This window comes from Engraulis encrasicolus, chromosome 11 (genome assembly GCF_034702125.1).
Source record: "Engraulis encrasicolus isolate BLACKSEA-1 chromosome 11, IST_EnEncr_1.0, whole genome shotgun sequence".
In the NCBI taxonomy this organism is placed as follows: Eukaryota; Metazoa; Chordata; class Actinopteri; order Clupeiformes; family Engraulidae; genus Engraulis; species Engraulis encrasicolus.
In genome coordinates, this window is record NC_085867.1 from 14,920,939 (window position 1) to 14,935,699 (window position 14,761).

General features: G+C 44.2%; 1 protein-coding gene across 1 annotated transcript; it reads right to left on the reverse strand.

The window, feature by feature from the left end:
- Positions 1 to 2,546: 2,546 nt before the first annotated feature.
- On the reverse strand, positions 2,547 to 9,037 carry LOC134458683 (T-box-containing protein TBX6L-like). The gene is made up of 10 exons (XM_063211113.1): positions 9,022 to 9,037; positions 8,285 to 8,441; positions 7,654 to 7,756; positions 6,553 to 6,717; positions 5,464 to 5,610; positions 4,975 to 5,045; positions 4,766 to 4,857; positions 4,278 to 4,485; positions 2,939 to 3,054; positions 2,547 to 2,827 (listed from the first exon to the last, which is right to left on the reverse strand). Exons 1-10 carry the CDS (start codon positions 9,035 to 9,037, stop codon positions 2,547 to 2,549), a joined length of 1,356 nt encoding a protein of 451 aa, XP_063067183.1.
- Between the last annotated feature and the right edge of the window lie 5,724 nt (positions 9,038 to 14,761).

Genomic DNA, 14,761 nt, shown 5'->3' on the forward strand with positions numbered 1-14,761 from the left:
TTCTCAATGGGGTTGAGGTCAGGGGACTGAGATGGCCATGGGAGGAGCTTGATTTTGTGTCTGGTGAACCATTTCTGTGTAGATTTGGCCATATGTTTAGGGTCATTGTCTTGCTGAAAGACCCAGTGACGACCCAGCTTCAGCTTTCGGGCAGAGGGCAACAGATTTTGATTTAAAATGTCCTGGTATTTCAAAGCATTCATGATGCCATGCACCCTAACAAGGTTCCCAGGGCCTTTGGAAGCGAAACAGCCCCACAGCATCACTGACCCACCCCCATACTTCACAGTGGGTATGAGGTGCTTTTCAGCATGCGCATCTTTAGTGGTACGCCAGACCCACTTAGAGTGTTTGTTGCCAAAAAGCTCAATCTTGGTCTCATCTGACCAAAGCACACGGTCCCAGTTGAAGCCCCAATACCGCTTGGCGAACTCCAGACGCTTGCGTTTATGATTGTGAGTGAGGAAAGGTTTTCTCCGTGCATGCCTCCCAAACAGCTTGTTGGCGTGTAGACAGCGCCTGATGGTTGATTTGGAGACTTTGTGACCCCAGGATGCTACCATTTGTTGTAATTCTGTAACAGTGAGCTTTGGAGATCTTTTGATTTCTCTTACCATCCTCCTCACTGTGCGTGGTGGCAAAATAAACTTGGGTCCTCGTCCAGGCTTGTTTACCACTGTTCCAGTTGTTTTGAACTTCTTAATTATTCCTCTCACAGTGGATATGGGCAGCTGCAGTTGATTGGCAATCTTCTTGTAGCCTCTGCCTGACCTGTGAAGGTCGACGCACATCTGCCTCACTTGTATGCTGTGTTCCTTTGTCTTTCCCATGTTTAAGAGTGGATAAGAGAAATGGCCTCGGTGTCACGTCATATTTATACCCCAGGGAAACAGGAAGTGATGAATTACTAATTAAATGTTCCTACATACTCTGGTAAACTTTGTAAACTACTGTAGAAATGACAGAAATGCTTCAATTATATTTATTTCCTGGGAATTGTTAAGGGTGCCAATAATTGTGGAACAGGTGATTTAATGAAAAATAATTATTTTTTAGTCAGGGATTTTTTTATTTTCTTACAATTCATTTGAGTTGAAGGCTACATTTTCCTACAATTTTCAGTGTGACAGTATTCTTCTGCAATAAACACTGAATTTATTTTAAGGCTTTTAACACATCTCAACCAGGGGTGCCAATAATTATGGAGGGCACTGTATGTATTGATATATTTTGGCCTATTGTTTTGTGTCAGAGGTGGGCCTTGAACATTTGTGCACAGTTCAAGTGGGCCCCACGATGTAAAAAGGTTGGGAACCCCTGCTTGTGGACTATGGTCTGGGAGGCCCAATACACAAGGGCGGGGGTAAACTTGACTGGCGTGGTGACGTGACGTGGTGGTGGCGGGGGCCATTACCATTTGGGGAGATTGGTCTGGTCTGGTCTGGTGGGCCTCCTCATCACAGTCATTGCCACAAGTAGGACACACTCACAATTACCCCCCAAAGAGAGGCCTGACTCCGGAGCCCTATTTAGGATCTAACACCAGAGTCCTAATTACTACGACAGGGCAGGGACAATTCACACTCAGATAAACATTTGCAACACACACACACACACACACACACACACACACACACACACACACACACACACACACACACACACACACACACACACACACACACACACACACACACACACACACACACACACAGAGTTATTCTCTCTCTCTCTCTCTCTCTCTCTCTCTCTCTCTCTCTCTCTCTCTCTCTCTCTCTCTCTCTCACACACACACACACACACACACACACACACACACACACACACACACACACACACACACACACACACACACACACACACACACACACACACACACACACACACACACACACACACACACACACACACACAGAGTTTTTAGGTCATGAAATCAAGTTTCTCTTTTATTATTGAACCATGTTCTTCACACAGAGGAAGTTTGAGTGCAAGCATTCATTAACAATGCAAAATGTCAGTAGGTTCTTTTTCACACGAATTGTATCGGTTGTCATGATTCATCTTTACATTTTAAAATTTAAAAAGGTTTTTTCCAAGTTGAAGTCAAATTACATCATCTCGCTTCATTCAAAAATATATCTTCTATCACACAACATGTAACACATGCAAACGGTATTTGCACGTGCACTCACACACGCAATCTCAAACAAGTGTCTACTGCTGCAAAAAGTACATAGAAGCAAAAAAAAGCTTCCTGTTAGCAGCACTGTTCCATCTCTGCATTTCTGTGCAAAAGAACACATACTGTGTATGTAAGTCTCTAAGCATCAAGCTATGAGCCGGTTCTTCTAAGTCAAAAATCTAGTCATTGTCCTTGCGATTTTTCCAAGTAGTGTGCTGGTTCCATACAGCCTGGTGTCATTCTCCTTTGTTCTCAGTCACCTTTATCACATTTCGATAAAGCTGATCGAGATGCTACCTCAAACCATCTCGAGGACATCTGAGTCCATATGCTTCATCCCACAGTGTGATCTCTTCCAGCTCCCTCACCAACAAGAGTACGAAAACAGCGGATACTGGCTCCATTCCGTCATGTTTCCATGGTGACGACCAGGATGAGGAGGTACGCCGTGTTCCATCACCAGGCGATGTGGGTGATGGTTGTAGGTAGGGGCTGTGGAGCTAGAGGCGGTGGCGGTTGTTGGGGGGTATTGTGTGGTGGGGATGCCCCCGCCGCTCCACTGTCCACACGGCTGCTCCGGGTAGTGGCTGTACACTGCTGGGGGGACTAGGCCGGGCTTGCCCTTGCTGCTGCTGGGGGCCAGTGCTGAGAGCTGGCTGGGGGGCACGAGGCTGTCCAGGCCGTGAGGTCGGCCCCCATGTGGCACCCCCATGCTGAGGGACATGTGGTGGTGGTGGTGGTGGGGGCGGCTGCTACTGCTGCTGCTGCTGAGCTCCCGGTCGGGAACAGTGGCCACGTCGACTGAGGAGTCGTAGTGGTGCCGACCCAGGCCTGAGTCCGAAGGAGATGGCAGCTGTCTGTAATCATGAGATCTACGAAGAGGGGACATTGGGAAAAGTTTAAAAAAATATATATTTTGAATTTCACATCAATGAATGAGTACAGTATTAACAACAAGTGAGCAACTGAAAACTGCAGTGTTAGCATGATTTTCAAGTTGATTCAGTGGCTGTGGTACATGCTTGAAATCAGGTAAAACAAATACATCTGCAAACCGTAATAGGAGTAGCAGCAAGGTGGGCACTGGGCAGCATTGATAAGACAATGGGGAATGGAGTTGGGAACATTGGTTGGGACACGTTACAGTAAGTACCCAGAACTTGATAGGGGGCCATCGACACATTTGATGGTAGAGGGCCCAAAATACGTAACCCAGAAGAAATGGTCTGGCTAGTTGATTAGAGGTGTAAATGGACTGTTGGGTGGAGGTCCACGGTGGTTTTCTTTCAAACGGGCCTATGTCTGTTAAGTGCTCTCTGAATACATAGATGGAGCTGATGAACGTGTGGATGGATGGATGAATGGATAGATGGATGGATGGATGGATGGATGGATGGATGGATGGATGGATGGATGGATGGATGGATGGATGGATGTGTAGCCACATAGATGACCAGATTGATCATATTCAGGTTACTTTATTGGTAACCGTAGATAATCTGTGTTTGCAGTTCAAGACAGAGCTGGGTGTCCCTATGTAAACTAAATACACATAGTTCATGTGCATGTACACGAGATCTAAGACAAACAATATGAACAGGTCATAATGCCCGGGAGGATGGATATGTAAATGGATGGATGAGCTGAACGTTGGCCATTCATCAAGTCTTAAACATGTCAGGTAAAGAATAACACTTTTACATGTCTAAAACAAAGAAAATCTCAAGATTTGATTTCACAGTTAGACACCATGAACATTATACGTACAACTGTGTCGGTCATTCCTACCAGAAAGAAGTATAAGTTGCCTGCAATAATGGCTAGGTGGATGGATGTGTGAATGGATAGATGCATTATTTGTTGGTCATTCCTAGCCTGATTATCATCGACTTTCAAATCTCTTCCAAGACTTGTTCTGACCAAGAGCATAACAATTAACATTTCCCAAACAGCATGGTTGACCTGCCTCCCTTGGTTTGCTACTGGTTGTTTACTACCCGACGAAGTGTAAGGAGTTCCCGATTTTTCTGGAGCTCAGACACAATATTTCTATTGCTCCTGACCTGACTAGAAGGCCTGGCTAGGTCATTCCTACCTGAAGGAAGTGTAAGTTGCCTGTCCTGGCACCATCTGCTCGGAGCTGCTGAAGTCCATGATGGCGTCCCCGTGCAGGCTGTGGCAGGGCTCCTGCTCCGAGTCCCAGGGGGACATGTGCTCGTCCTGGGGGCCCGGGGGACCCTGCTTCAGGCCCATGGGCACCTCGTCATCGTCTCTCTGGGGGTCATAGGGCAGGCGAGGGAAGTCTGCAAGAGGTGGATGAAAGAGATGAAATGAAATGAAATGATTGAGATGAAATAATACATTTTTAAAAGAATGCATATTATTTGTTGAGGCTTGTGTTTGCTGCATAGTTTGAATTTCATGGCAGTCAAAGCTACAAGAAATGAATTCAAGATGTGCAAATGACACTGCTAATAGGATTGACCGATACTTGAAATTCACATTCTATTTATCTATCTTACTTTTACACCATAAGAGGTATTGACTTGGGCTGTTTGTAAGGGGTAGGGGTGGGATCCATACCTTCACATCTTTGATATTCTGGCTCTTTCTCCTCCGTTTTCAGCTTCTTGGCTGCATTCTCTGGACAGGTTTGACCTTTATGTGATCGGAATCTGAGAATGGAAAAGAAAAAAAATGCAAAAACTGTAAATGCCTTTTCTATGGGCAGCACATGGAGACATAGGTACATTTTACCATAGGTCAGTCTTTGAATTCATTACGGCTCTCACCTTTTTCCATGGGTTCCCTCTTCTCTGAATCCTTTGGCAAAGGGGTTATGGTCAATCTTCAGTTTCGTGATCTGAAAATAGATGCAATGGAGGAAAAAACAATGACAATCATTCTTCCTTTTTTACAGAAATAGACATGCTGTACAGAAGTGTTGTTCACTCATTCATTGTTCAATGTTCTTTACAATGTCCATCCCCTTGTGTAAGTCAGTTAGAGCAAGCATTTCCTCTATGATTCACACATGTTTATGAACCTAGTGTGTGTGTGTGTGTGTGTGTGTGTGTGTGTGTGTGTGTGTGTGTGTGTGAGAGAGAGAGAGAGAGATAATAACTGTGTGTGTGTGTGTGTGTGTGTGTGTGTGTGTGTGTGTGTGTGTGTGTGTGTGTGTGTGTGTGTGTGTGTGTGTGTGTGTGTGTGTGTGTGTGTGTGTGTGTGTGTGTGTGTGGATGTGCGTGTGCGTGCGAGCGTGTGTGTCTGCAGTGGCTAACCTTGCTATTCTGGTAGGCCGTGACGGCCGTGAAGCAGGTCTCTGTGAAGGCGAAGGTCTGGAAGGGGCCCCAGCGAACGCTGTACAGGTCGTCTGCCTGGACCACGTGGAAGCGCGGCTGGTACCGATGCATGGAGTGCAAAATAATCTGTGACAAAAAAAAAACAGCAAGAAAAGCAACAAATGATTATATGAAAAGTTTGCTCCCAAAAATATAGAGAAAAAAGAACAGTATCCCGTGTGCAGTGTTTAATGAACTTTAAATATTGATCAAGTTTTCCTGCCTACACCTGCACCAGGACAACTGAAGGGTTGTGCACAAGGGTTGTATTCATGTCTTTAATACTATTCTGCAGCCTTCTGTGAAGGTGAAAGTGAAAGCCCATTGGGAAACTCCAACTCCCATTGTCATTGTGACACAGTACTCCACAGCACATAAGTGAACACTGCACACTGCACACAACAAAATTGCATTTATGCCTCACCCGTGCAAGGGGGCAGCCCTCAGTGGCACCCCATGGGGAGCAGTGCAGTGGGACGGTACCATGCTCAGGGTACCTCAGTCATGGAGGAGGATGGGGGAGAGCACTGGTTGATTACTCCCCCCACCAACCTGGCGGGTCGGGAGTCGAACCGGCAACCTCTGGGATGCAAGTCTGACGCCCTAACCGCTCACCCATGACTTCTTTTGTCTGAATACATCTAGCGCTCCATATGACAGTGTTTAAAAAAGCATGTGACTGCACTGTCATTATATCCAATAGAGAACCATCTGAATGTGCATATGAAAGTGCTGACCCTTGCGGGATCAGGCCATGCTGCATCATCTGCTAACACCATAAGCTCCACTACAATAAACAACAATAAAAGCTTAGAGGAATTATTCCAAGGGATTATAATCAAGAGCCCATTGTACATTTACGTTGTACATACAGTGTACAAACAGTGACTTCTTTATGTATAGACAGTAAAATACAATGTTAATTCAACACTGCGATTTGATTTAACACCTTCTAGTGTATTTAGACACAGGGTACTTGAATTAACACTGCGTTTTGCTACTGTGTGTGGATATGCCAAAGGGACGTACATGGCCGTGGGGGTCCAGGGTGTTGTTGGTGAGCTTGAGTTTGAGCAGGGAGATGGACTGCTTCATCCAGTGGCTTCCTGGCGCAGGGGAGTCCGGGTGCACGTACGTCCGACACGGAGGCTGAGGCTCTGCCTTACCCGCCACCTCCCATTGCTCCTTATTCCACTGTAGATGGAGGGAGGGAGAGAGAGAGAGAGAGAGAGCGAGAGAGAGAGAGAGAGAGAGAGAGAGAGAGAGAGAGAGAGAGAGAGAGAGAGAGAGAGAGAGAGAGAGAGATGTAGTGTGTAAGAGAGAGAGGGGGAGAGATTAAGTTATTAAGTTTTCATAGCGTGATCATTTCATGTGCCTATAACTGTTTTAGATCCATGTCCACAAGCCTCTCTTCCCTGTCTGTATCTCCCCATGGGTGAATCTCTTTTATCTCTTTCCTTTCAGTCTGTATCTCTGCTTTTGGGCTGCAACATATGGCCAAAATTCAACTGTCTGCAGTGGGCTGGGCAGGCCAAGTGAAGTGATCTACAGTGATCTTTTCCCAGCAGTAGTTGCTGTTGTATGGGGAGGGGAGGGGTTAGCATATGGGGGTTGTGTGTGTGATAAAGTCCCCTGGCAGAAAAACAGGAAGTGATAATTGCCTTTGATATGCATTGTCTGTCTGCCTAGTCAGCTCGGAGGAAAGGGGGAGAGGGGGGTGGGGTACTCCAAGGGAAGACTGTCTTTAACGATGACCCCCCCCTCCAAAAGTTTCGTCCTGTTCTGAGGCTATCCTTGGTCCAAATAACTTTAACCTTTAACTTCTTTAAATCTAAGAACATTCTCAATTTTAAAAACAATATCTCAAAAAAATATGAGGAAAGTCAAAATGACCCTTGTGGCTTAGCAGGTTGCCGATTGCCGAATGGAGACAGTCTTAAATTATGAGACCCCAATTTTTCCCCCAATTCTGATCTTTGCTCCGTGATCTTTTAAAAATACCGTAGTGATTGTAAAATTTCTGTAGAAATTTTAAAAGCGTATACCGGCAACTGAATATTCCCAAATGTTCAAAAATATCTGAAAAAAAACAAGTGTGAAGAAAGTGAGCTTGCGTAGGTTGTGGCTTACCTTATACCTGTAGCTGTCTACTGGGACCATGTCCACCATGATGACGTAGTGAGCGTAGGGAGACAGCCCTGACACACTGATGTTGCAGTGAGGAAACATTCTCCTGAAATCGCATGAAAAGACATTGATTTTATGAATGGATGGAAGTCACCAAAATCACCACTGCTTGCATACAGACAATACACAGAACACAAAATGCCTTTCAGTGTCAGCCTCAGTCCACCACCTCGCTACTACACCACACTGCTTCTTTCCTCATTCTTTTGAAGAGAGTAAAAGGACACAACATTTGTCTTGCTTATGTAGAGGAACCTCTTTCATTTGAGGGGCCACAAATTTTTATGAAGTCCTCCAAGGGCCGTTCTATGAACACAAACTAGGATTTCGCCCAATATAGGCTTTACCGTAAGTGCAGGAGGAAATCCTGGTTTGTGTTTATAGTATGGTCATTGGGGGACTTTAAAAATTGAAAGTTGACGTGGCCCCTAGAATGAAAAGGGTACCTCGCCTCTGCTCTTTAGTGTATTTGGACACAGAGCACTAGAAGCATTGAATTAACCCTGCATTTTTGTTCTTTTTTAAAAAGTAGTATTCCGTCATTCCTTGTCTTTTTCCTTTCTGCCTTCCTCACCTGCCGGCCTTGGTGATGATCATCTCTGTCCCCAGGTTATGGAAGGAGCTCCAGAGGTCAGAGTTCTCCAGGGTCATCCTGATGCTGCCCTGCTGATAAGCCTCAGCTGCTGCAGCTGACGACGAGGAGGAGGCCATGCTGGACGAGTGCTTCAGGTCTGGATGAAGACCGCCAGAGAATAGAGCAGGAGAGAAGTAAATGACACATGCCCGCAACACTGTTAATGCTCCCAGTTGTTTAATGGCAATGGTGATAGAGTAGAAGAGAACATGATATGACATGTAATAATAACCTAAAGGTAGTTAAAACATGACATGTTCAAAAGTAAAGTAATGCAGATTAGTGTCTTACACGTGTCAATAGTACAGAGTAAAAACATGGAGTTCAGCATCTAACCAGGGGTGCATTTCTCGAAAGTGTAGCATAGAAAACATCAAAGTAGCTAACATAGTTAGCAACTATGGTTTCGAGAAATGCACCCCCGAAGTGCAAATAGCAAGAGTACAGCATGTGAAGATAGCAACAATCTTAAAACGAATGCGCTTCTGAAAAGCTTAGTAATTCTAATGTCTAGTTTTTGTAGTGATAGTGTGTAGTTTTACACCAAATAAGTACCACCCAAGTGTGGGTATTCATCAGCTCTCAACATGAAAATCCCACCTTGAATAAGTTAGGTCAAGACAGGCAACCTTAAAGATTGGAAACAGATCAAATTAAATAAATAAATGGTAACTTACCAGTGATGTACTGCATTCCCTCGAGTACAGATGTCACAGCTGCTCAAGGTTCTTCTTGTTGTCTGTAGATCTCCAGTTGGTGTTGGAGTTTTTCTTTTAACAAAAGGGGTTCAGGTTCAACTGCTAGTCCATTGGCCTGGTGCAACAAAAAAATCAGTTTTCTCCTTGCAATCTAGCAATCTTGAGGCTGTCCTTGCCAGCTACTCCTTCCTAAAAGGAAAAAAAGGCCAGAGGTGGCTCCACACCAAAGGCTGCCTGGAAGGAGTCTGGAACTTCAGTGCTGAGGAATGAAGGTGAGGATAAAATGTGGGTTTGTAGGTGGGGTCTGTGACCTCACAGGGGTGGGATGGGGTGTGTTTGAAAGTGAGAGGAACCATGACTCCCATAAGCACCCCTTTGAAGTGGCCCGTTGACACCCCCTCCTTCCCTACCCTTTTTTTTTTTTTTGGCTGTTGGTAGGAGGGGGTGGGTGGGGGTTACTGTCTGCCGAACAGTTGCATGTAATTATTGGATGGAGAATGGATGGTAGAGGGCTTCTGTGCTTTCTCTCATGCAGAATTGCCTTTATTATTAGCATTGTACAGTTGCAATAACCAAGCCCTACCAATGACTCCAAACAGCAAATCCACAGAAGAGTAAGATAAAAGTGTGAAAGTGTTAAGTTCAAAGAGAGCAGACCAATTAAGGCAGTTTACACAAATAAGTGGACAGGAAAGGCCTAATGCTCACTAGTGGGTTTTCTTTTTTTCACCAGAAGAATTGTGCTTGCTGTTCATGTGTCATTCACAAAAGACAAAGAACATTTTGGCACAAGGTCTTTTTTTAAATCAGGGACAATGATTTTAGAGCAGATTTTTTTTCGTTTGCTCAATTTGCATGCTATTCATGGCCAGGCTTTGTGATAACATGATCCATGTATGTCCAGCAGAACATGAAAGTAATAATTAAACTGCTGGTAGACACAATTTACTGGTACACAACAAAACCATATTTCTCAATATATTACATGATAATACATAGTATAGTAATATTTCATATTATAGGCTATATGCCAATCATTCTATAATAATAATATATTAGATTGTGTATATGAAGGTGCAAATGACAATAACTGTAGTACTTTCATATATGCTATATTGAACAGTGGGCTACGTTTAAGTAGCCCTAATATATTGCAAATATACAGTAGCCGAAGTGTTCATTCATCACCATATAATAATCATATATCATCATAGTCATTTATCTTGGGGGGAAGCCTTACCAAGATCTGTCTGATATTAAAAGAAGGAGCTACCTATAGGCCTATACAGTATGACATTTAAGTCCAGTTGACCTCTCTTGAGGGAAGTGCTTTCATGAAAACCTATTTTACGCTCTGGTGGAGAGACACACAGGATTATTTTTCCAATGCCAACAACAAGCATTCAACCTTCATCTAAATCCACCTTTATGTTAACCCATGATTGCATTATTCCTGCACAAATCTCATACCATAACCTCTGGCAATATGTGCACAGATTTTTTTTTTTTTTACTGTAAGAGGAAGTACAGTAGTTACTCTCCACAGCCATTAGGGCCTCCTCCTCCTCCTCCTCCTCCTCCTCCTCCTCCTCCCCTGTGTCTTGTTTGTTTAGAATGGCCCATAGCCCGAGGCCAGTCCTCTCTCCCTTGGCCTGTGTGTGTGTATTGGAGGACACGTCTGTGTGTCTAGCCTTGACAATGGATGAGAAGGTGCCCTTTAATCTGGTCCTTGCTGCCAGGGCTACATCAGTGTTTCCCAACCTTTTTTGTCCTGTGTACCCCCTAAGCAATTTTGTCACATGATGAGTACCCCTTCACTCATGCTCTATATCTGTCCCTATATCCCAATGTGACTACACTCCATATATTTGTTATTATTACATTTTTCCAAGTACCCCCTGAGGTGTGCTCGCGTACCCCTAGTGGTACACGTACCCCTGGTTGGGAAACACTGGGCTAGAGGACAGAAGGGTCTCTCTCCCTCTCTTTCTTTCTTTCTTTCTCTCTCTCTCTCTCTCTCTCTCTCTCTCTCTCTCTCTCTCTCTCTCTCTCTTTCTCTGGGGGGCAGCAGTTAGCAGCCTGTTATAGGTAGCTCCATACATCAGTAGGGGGGCAGAGATAGGTCCTCTGATCTGCGATGCCCCCCACCAGAGGTGAGCCATTTGGGGATGCTCTGATCCCCTAATGGGGCACTGTGGGTCTGGAGCACCATGTCTCTCCCCGCCATAGAGATGCTAAGTGCACAGATAGGCCGACCATGAGGGGACGTTCACACAGACGCAGCATATCCTCTCCACCGTTACGCTGCTATCAGGCCTACAAACACACAGCCATTGCCTACTTGTTTGGAGCATTTTATCTGTATACATTGTATACATTCTTTACATTTACATGTATGTATACAGTACATGTTTGTGGTTTGAAGAGTATAGCTTCAACATGGGCAGTTTTGCAACCCTGTGATATACTATTTCTTTGTAAGTGTCTTTAATGTAGGTATTCCCTTCCGATCCTCACAGAAAAAAAAGTGGTAGACATTGTCCCTCATCACCTGTGCTCTGTTAGGTTTGCTTAGGTTGTATAAGTAGATTTCTTATGTCTCCTGTTATAGGTTTGGCCTGCTGAGATCTAAAACAAATGTGTGTTTTTCTACATATTGCACTCTGCACTTTGCTTGGCAGCGTGTATCTGTATCATCTTGATGTTAAATCTCTGCCAGACAGTCTCTGATCTGTGTAGACGTATCTAGGCCACAAATGTCCATCTTTATATTTAACTGCTGAGCAGAACATCATGTCCTAGTCAGATTCATTCATTCATTACATGCAGACATCAGTCATACTATGTGTGGACATTTTGAACAAATACAGTAAGCTTACACATGTATTGTAGCTTTTATTAGTTCCATACCATTGGAACTTGGTACTCGTCATTGAGAAGATTTATTTAGAATCTTTAGTAATAGGTTGTGACACATTATTTGTTATTTCCATTCTGGTAACAGAACATTTACAACAGGGGCCTCATTTTATGCACACGTTTATGCTGTGTCCTTTCATGTCTTTGTCTTTTCCCATGACATGGCTTAGGTATTCTAAAATACAGACTCCTAATTTCGTAGACAGGCGTCCCCCTTTTGGGTATCCTCTCTAGTGAACAAGCTAGTATCACTTCTGCTATCTTCAGTCTGCTAACCTCAACCAACGTGGTTTCATTTTCTGATGATCAAACTAATAATAATAAAGTTACAAGAACACACGATGACAAGGAAACACACACACACACACGCACGCACGCACTCACGCACGCACGCACACATGCACGCACACACACACACACAGCCATTCACCCAAAGACTTTCAGTGCACATGTTGCTCAGAGCGCATTGTTTGTCATTCCCTCAAAACCGTTTCTTTTTTCCATTAACACTGCAACCTCTTGCAGCCGTATAACCCTTATAATGCTGAGGGAGTCATTTCTATCAATAGGAACATGGATGAATGAATGGTGGAACGTTGTGGGGGAAAAACACTGTCAATCTTTCCACTCATGTGATGTCTTCCTCTTTACCAGAAACTTTTGTGACTTTCACCTCAAAGGCGCTCGGTGATGATGTCACTGGTTTCCTAACTTGTCGTCTATATCCTATATTCTGGCCAGCATGTGAGTCTATGTGTGCGTTCCAATATGCACACTGCCGTCCTCCACTTGTGCTTGTGGCCTCGCATTTTGTTGACACCCCGCCTCTGTGGAGAAAACAATAAAGTTTCCCCACTGTCAGCCTAGCTACAACAATTTTTGGGGGACTATTCTTCATTCACCATCCCGATTGCATATGAGAAAATTACATTAGAATTGTGCTTTTGCAAGTTACTGAATTCATTTTCTGTCGTCAGTGATGTCATCATGAGGTCACAAGCAGGCAAGTGAGCAAGGGAGGACGGAAGTCGGCATTTTGGAATACACCCATTATATCTTATCAGTTGAATCTCAGAGGGGAATCTATCTTAATTTAAATATATGTCAGGGTAGTTGGCCCAGTTGTGTGTGCGTGTGTGGTGTGTGTGTGCGTGCGTGCCTGCGTGTGTGTGTGTGTGTGTGTGTGCATGTGCATGGGCGTGTGCGTGTGCATGTGGATGAATGACTGAATTAATTATTTTATTTGACATTCTCAGTTCCAATATACCAAATAAATACACAATTAAGTTCCATGTAAGCCGCACCACATACTTAAATGAGTGAGTGTGTGTATGTGAGGAAGACAGAGAGACAAGTACAAACGCAACCCAGGGCATGCACCAACACCACCCCCTCCCTGCCTAGCCTGCTAAAGAGTTGGAATCTGGTTTTCGCCTGCAGTGGGAATCCTCACTCTGATTGAGCCCCAATAACTCACAAGAGGAGAGAAACACCTTTGTAAACTCACTACTACAGAACGCAAGCTTTTGTTGAAACTGTTGCCTCTTCCAAACTGGACTTTTGAATTTTAGCAAGCAGGGCCATTTTTTTTTACACCGGTTTAGCTTAACAATGTTATGCCCAGTATGTCCATATTTTAGGCCTGTATGGCATTGTTGAATAAAATGAACATAAAAGATACAAATGGAAAAGGTGAAATCCTTCTTTGCGCATGAAGGGCACATGCTGGCACTGCCATGTCCCTGTTGAAGTCTTTGTGACTTCTTTGCACATAAATAGTCAAGCACATTTATGGTGATAGTGGCGTGTCATGTGTAACATTATGAACATACATTATGCATTAGCGGTGAGCAGTGCAAGCCCTCCTCACGCGCAGGTGCGCGAGGTCTACATGTCGACATGTTTGTACAGGTGTAGTAGGCTAGTAGGTCTACATTCCTTCCAGAACGGGCGCGAAATGAATGAGCGGGAGCAACGTCCGTGGCTATATATCTATCTGATGCTGTTCGCCTCTGACCTTCAACCCACAATATAGCCTACAGATGACATCCATTCGTCACGTCACATGTTTCACACCTGAGGATGTCTATCGCCTGCATAGCAAAGGTGAGCTTACGCTTACATACGGGCCTGCACACGCATGGATCATAGCCTACATGTCACGGTTATGTAAATAAGCTGATTTCAACATAAACAGCAACGTTTTTTTTATTTGTAACTTTGTTTAGGGGAACTAGGCCTACACCGGGAACTGTTGATGTGGAGATTGGAGAAGAACCCGAATTCTTCTTATAAGGTAGGCCTATATCGTTTTTATGTTTAAGCACAGTGCACAGATGTGAGAGTTTATTAAAGTTACCTTTACTTTATGCTGCCCAGGATAACTTTTCGTCACAACCACAATGGAAGCACTTCGTTGGTGTGGTGCTACAGCTTCAAGATGTATGTTCAGACATCCGAACACGCGCCCACGCGCATCAACCACACTCAAACACATGAGCTTGTCAATGTCAACACAAGAGAGAGAGCTCTCCCTAGCGGTGTGAAACATAAACACAGACAGAAGCACAGCACAACTATCCGTTGGCTGATTTCAAGAGCAGTATGAAAAGTAAACTTACAAACTTAATTCAGAACGCACAATTAAGAGACACATTCCTATTATGTGGTGATGATGTTGCTGCAGTGATAGCCTAATGTTTCCTCATGGCGATTCAAGCGAGGGCACAACTATTGTCTTGTCTGAACCTTATTTCAACAACAGATGGCAGTGTTGACTCATAGGCTACTGGTGAGTATG